General features: G+C 44.5%; 1 protein-coding gene across 1 annotated transcript; it reads right to left on the reverse strand.

Moving 5' to 3' along the window:
* Positions 1-1,155: 1,155 nt before the first annotated feature.
* LOC119288152 (acid phosphatase 1-like) lies at positions 1,156-2,768 on the reverse strand. Its single transcript, XM_037567779.1, has 2 exons — positions 2,278-2,768; positions 1,156-1,751 (listed from the first exon to the last, which is right to left on the reverse strand). Exons 1-2 carry the CDS (start codon positions 2,733-2,735, stop codon positions 1,367-1,369), a joined length of 843 nt encoding a protein of 280 aa, XP_037423676.1. The 5' UTR covers positions 2,736-2,768; the 3' UTR covers positions 1,156-1,366.
* Positions 2,769-5,813: the final 3,045 nt, after the last annotated feature.

Below are 5,813 nucleotides of genomic sequence, written 5' to 3' on the forward strand. Positions count from 1 at the left end.
GTTCACTCTAGGCTCCCAAGGACTAGTACTACTAGCAACTAACATTTGCATGCAGCGCACTGCGCACAACCCATGCATGCACGTCCATACGACCAGAACTTGTCGACTCACTCGACCCAACCTGATCATACATATATGCAGCCCATCACGCTCCAGCAACCATCGCGTCGTGCCGTATCTCACGGCGTTGCCATATCGCACAGAAACATCGACATCTTGTCGTACTCGCCGCGTTGCATGGCAGCCTGACATCTCATCTTGTTTGCGCGCCTGCATGAAGCTTCACCGGACTAGCTACTCTCTAACCTATCCTACATGCATGGCAAAAGTAAACTAAATATGCAGGTACATGCATCAAGATTAAAGCTAACAGTCCTCGGAGAAATCCAAAACCCGGATGATCATTCCCGGAGTGTCCGGCCATCGCCGGGCATTTTCGGCTCTAACTTTTGCATATGAACTCCGATTGAGACGCTTTTTATATTAAAATCAACCGCTTCGACGAGAGCACAATTTTCATGTTGAAACTTTTTCCATTTGAGGCCATCTCAATTGGGTTTCAAACCATTCTTTAATCTGGTGTCAACACGAGCATCTCTGAACTTGTCATAACTTTTGCACCCGATCTCCATATTAGACCATCTTCATATCCATCTTGATCTTCTCGAAGAGAGCCATCTCATGGTGAATTTCAATAATAAGTTTGAATTAATCTTGACATAGCTTGAAGCTACTCTTTATAATCGTGCCACTTTTGAGCGTCAACAGTGGTTTGTTTCCTCCTCATCTACAGCTGCCGATAAACAGTACATTAAAAAAATAGTAAGAAATTCAGTGAAATCTGAAATTTTAAGGTCTCTAATATACTCAGGTGCGCTAGGTGCATGAAAATGTTCGTGGTCAATTGACATCCGAGGAGCTCTTGGCAAAATAATATCAAAAATTTGACTGTAAAAGAAAATTTGAAAGAAAGCACCATGCAGGCCCAATCTTGTTCTTCTGCCATGACCTCCTCAGTTGTCATTTGACCATGGAAATTGGCACAGTCCTAGCGCACCCGAGAATCTTGGATGCCCTAAGAATTTCTGTTTTTTTACGATTTTCTCGAATTTACTATTCAATTAGAGTAGATGAGCCTAGGCTCATCTCTGAATTGCACATATAATCGAAGATAGATAGATAGATGCCACTTCTTCATAATACATCTTATTAATACAACAACTGATCAAGTATATATATGGAAATGAAGCAAGCAGCCACAAGTGAGGGATTATTGACGAAGCATGCATTGCATGTAACGGAGAGCATGCATGTAACTTATTCGAGCAATCGACGGTGACACATGAGATCCGGAGGCGGCCTAGCCCTAGCCGATGTAGTACATGGGGTCGGGCAGCTTAAAGGTGCGGGCGCCCTCTGGCGTGCCGAGGATGTCGCTCCACTGGTCACCGATGTTGCCGACGATGACATACCCGGCGTCCAACAGCTTCTGTCTCTCACCGGACTTGAAGGTCACCGAGGAGCCCTTGAACTCCGCTGGCTTCAGCAGCACCGTCATCGACCTAGAGAACCCCTGCCGGCGGAGGTTTGTGATAGTGGCGGTCCTCTGGGCCTCTCTCCGGCCGGTGAGGATCACAGGCTTAATGCCGACGGAGAGCAACTTGTTGTACAGCCGCTTCGTCTCTGGCAGGGCTGGTGCGCTCGCCTGCCGCGCGTACTCTTGGAAGCTCGTCCAGTTGTACGGCGTAGCCCTGTCAACCATGCATGTCAGCTAGATCATCTTTTCATCAGGACGGTTACGAAATACAAAATCCATTGATAAAGTAGCTATCACATCACTATCTCCGTGCAGTCCTCTTGTTTAGCTCGTCACTCACAGGGCATGCATGTATATGGTCCTTCTGGCCGTCTCCGGGGCTGTGATTGGAGGTGACCCGTGACCAGCAATAAGGTCCAACATGTCCAATAATTAAGATTTTATTTCCACTTCTGGTCTCATTTGTTTTTTCAATTGTATTCATCGGAAGATGTTATGTGCCAATTAAGATTTTACCGGTGGTTTCTAGCTAGCTAGAGAGTTGATGGTTACTGGGCAAAAAATATTGAGTTGATGGTTTTAATAAGTTCTAGTCAGATTTCTACTTTGTCCGAACGACAAGATGAGTGCAACAAGTCCCGGCTCAGATATATCCACCTGCAATAAATCGCAAGTATAATGTGCACGTACGTACGCATCTATAGCATATGTATGTATAGTATATAACGGCAGGCAGGTACCCGAAGCCGTGAGTGGCGTAGTAGGGGAGGTTGGAGAGCGTGGTCTCGTCGACGTCGAAGACCCACACCTCCTTGCCGTTGCCGGCGAGCTTCAGGCTCTCGACGTAGGAGATGGCCTGGTCGATGACAACCTTGGAATCGCGGCGGTAGTGACCGCCGAGCATGTAGTGCCCGACGTAGCCCTCGCAGCTGGCGGGGACCGTCTTCCAGTCACGCACGTTGTGCGCCTCCACACCCAGCCGCCAGCTGTCGCATGCCACGCCGGCGCGCCTCCCCAGCTGCCCGCCCGAGCCCAGAAGCGGCCGCAGCGCATGGATCAGCGGCGCCACGGCCTCATCCATGGCGGTGACTGTGGCAACTGACGTCGGCATGTGTATGTTAGTCTCCCATGCGCCACTGGAGGCCACAAGAAGAGCCATGGCAGCGACCAGGAGCAGCGTCTTCGTATCCATTGCCATTTCTACTTGTTGGTGCTTCCTGAGGTGCAGTGCTATGCAGAAAGTGTGGTGTGGCTAGCTCGTTATATAGGAAGGGAAAAGCTACATCAATCCTACAGTAGAGTGTGTGTGACCGTGAGTTTTTTTTTTTTGAGAAAGAGGAGAAAAAACCCGGCCTCCACATCTATATGGATTCACATAGCCATCAATGACAATGACTGTGAGGTTGAAAGAAATTAAGTGACAAAAGAGGTGGTTGGTGTCACCGGCGCGGTCGCATTCACAGCATGGAACACGTTGGTGTTGAGGAGACTTTTTTCTGCAGGATTACAACACACAATTTCGATTGGTCGGTTGGGAACATGGGATAAGATGTATATGAGCCAATACTAACATAAGGTCAAGTATGTGGTTAGTGTCATTGATGGATATGATCCAATAATCCAACAAACGCTTTCGGTTGGTCGGTTGGTGTCATTGATGGCGCCTGGCACACGTTATGTGATATTTGTGGAAGGATTACATGTATGTGGCTATGTTTGGAGGTGGTAGATATTTTGGATACGTGAGCAAATTTCAACCTAGGAAAGATTCAACAGGGTAACAATACTCAATGGTTGGCGTGCGGTCAGGTTGGTGTGGCGCACATCGACATCCTAATATTATGAATTGATTGTGACTCTGTCCCCTCAATTGGTCTTTTTATTCCGGCTTTTTCGGTAGGGGCGGAAAATCGGGTTTCCAAAAACTCTCAGAGAATTCCGGATTTTTTACGTCTGAGTTATCCAAATGTATTTTGAAACTAAAAATATATGATATTTAAGCCGTTGTACATATTTGTTATGAACTGCACGTACTAACATAGAGATGGCCTAAGCCACCCATCCATTCACAAAATTAAGAGTAGTATAGGGGGGTGTTGATGTCATTGTTGATGGGGCCTGGAACACGTTATGTGATGTGATATTTACTGTAGGATTACATGTACGTGGCTGTGTTTGGTGGCGGTAGAGGTGTTGGATATATGAGCAAATTTTAACATGGTAAAGATGCAACATGACAACAATACTCAATGGTTGGCAAGCGGTCATGGTTGAAGTGGCGCGTGATACATCGGCATCCTAATTATTACGAATTCATTGCAACTCTATCCCCCCCAATGAATTTTTATTCCGGTATTTTCCATAGGTGGAAAATCCACTTTCCAAAAAAATCTTGGAGAACTCCTGTTTTTTACGTCTAAATTATCTAGATGAATTTTGAATTTTAAAAAAAAGTAGGGTCAAAATATATTATATTTAACCCATTGTACATTTTTCGTGCTTCACCATGTGCTGGTAACGCATATTTGCCATTCATATATCTTATGAACTGCAAGTATTAATAGAGAGCTCGCCTAAGCCACCCATCCATTTGCAGAATTAAGAGTGGTATAGGGCGTGTTGATGTCAATTTTGATGGGGCCAGGAACACATTATGTGATGTGATATTTGTGGTAGGATTACATGTATGTGGCTGTGTTTGGAGGTGCTAGATTTGTTGGATATATGAGAAATTTTTAACCTAGGAATGATTCAACATGGCAACAATACTCAAAGGTAATGTGGTCAGGTTGGAGTGGTGCACGATGCATCGATATCCTAATTATTATGGCGTGATTGTGACTCTGTCCCACCCCTCTCCAACAATGTTGTTTTTGTTTTCATCTTTTTGCAGGTAGGAGTCGGAAAATCTGGGTCCTAAAAAATCTTAGGAATTCTGGATGTTAATCTCCCATGTGGACGTCAATCTTAGGGGTTCTAAAAAACCCGCCATGACTATGGCAACTGACGTCGGCATGTGGATATTAATCTCCCATGCGCCGCTGGAGGCCACAAGAAGAGCCACGACGGCGAGCAAGAGCAGCATCTTCGTAGCCATTGCCATTTCAACTTGTTGGTGCTTCCTCAACAAAGTGTGGGGTGGCTAGCTTGTTAAATAGGAAGGGAAATGCTACATCAATCCTACAGTACAGTGTGTGTGACCATGAGTTTTTTTTTGAGAAAGAGTAGAAAAACCCCGGCCTCCGCATCTATGGATGCACATAGCCATCAATGACAATGACCGTGAGCTTCAAAGAAGTTAAGTGACAAAAAAGGTGGTTGGTGTCACTGGCATGGTCTCATTCACAACATGGAACACGTTGGTGTCGAGGAGACATTTTTTGTAGGATTACAATAGACAATTTCGATTGGTCGGTTGCGAACTTGGGATAAGATGTATATGGGCCAAAAATTCAGCTAACATACGATGAAGTATGTGGTTAATGTCATTGATGGATATAATCCAATAATTCAACAAACGCCTTCGATTAGTCGGTTGGTGTCATTGATGGGGCCTGGAACATGCTATGTGATATTTGTGGAAGAATTACATGTATGTGGTTGTGTTTGGAGGTGGTAGCTGTGTTGGATACGTGAACAGATTTTAACCTACGAAAGATTTAACAGGGCAACAATACTCAATTGTTGGCATGCGGTCAGGTTGGTGTGGTGCACGATGCATCTATATCCTAATTATTACGAATTGATTGTGAATCCGTCCCACAGATCTTTTTTTTGGTTCCAGCTTTTTCTGATAGGGGCGGAAAATCTGGTTTCCAAAAAATCTCAGAGAATTGTTGATTTTTTACATCTGAGTTATTGAAAAGAATTTTCAACTGAAAACAATTTAATGTCAAAACATATTATGTTTAACCCATTGTACATATTTTCTATGCTTCACCGTGTATTGGCTATGTAGATTTGCCACTCGTATTTCTTATGAACTACAAGTAGTAAACAGAAAGTTGGTCTAAGCCACCCATCATTCACGGAATTAAGAGTGGTCTAGGGGGTGTTGATATCATTGTTGATGGGGCGTGAAATACGTTATGTGATGTGATATTTGTTGTAGAATTACATGTATGTGGTTGTGTTTGGAGGTGGTAGATGTGTTGGATATATGAGCAAATTTTAACATAGGAAAGATTCAACATGGCAACAATACTCAGTGGTTGGCATGCGGTCATGGATTGAGCGGCGCACGGTGCATTGCCATCCGAATTATTATGAATTGATT

The sequence above is a fragment of the Triticum dicoccoides genome, chromosome 4A (genome assembly GCF_002162155.2).
Source record: "Triticum dicoccoides isolate Atlit2015 ecotype Zavitan chromosome 4A, WEW_v2.0, whole genome shotgun sequence".
NCBI lineage: Eukaryota > Viridiplantae > Streptophyta > Magnoliopsida > Poales > Poaceae > Triticum > Triticum dicoccoides.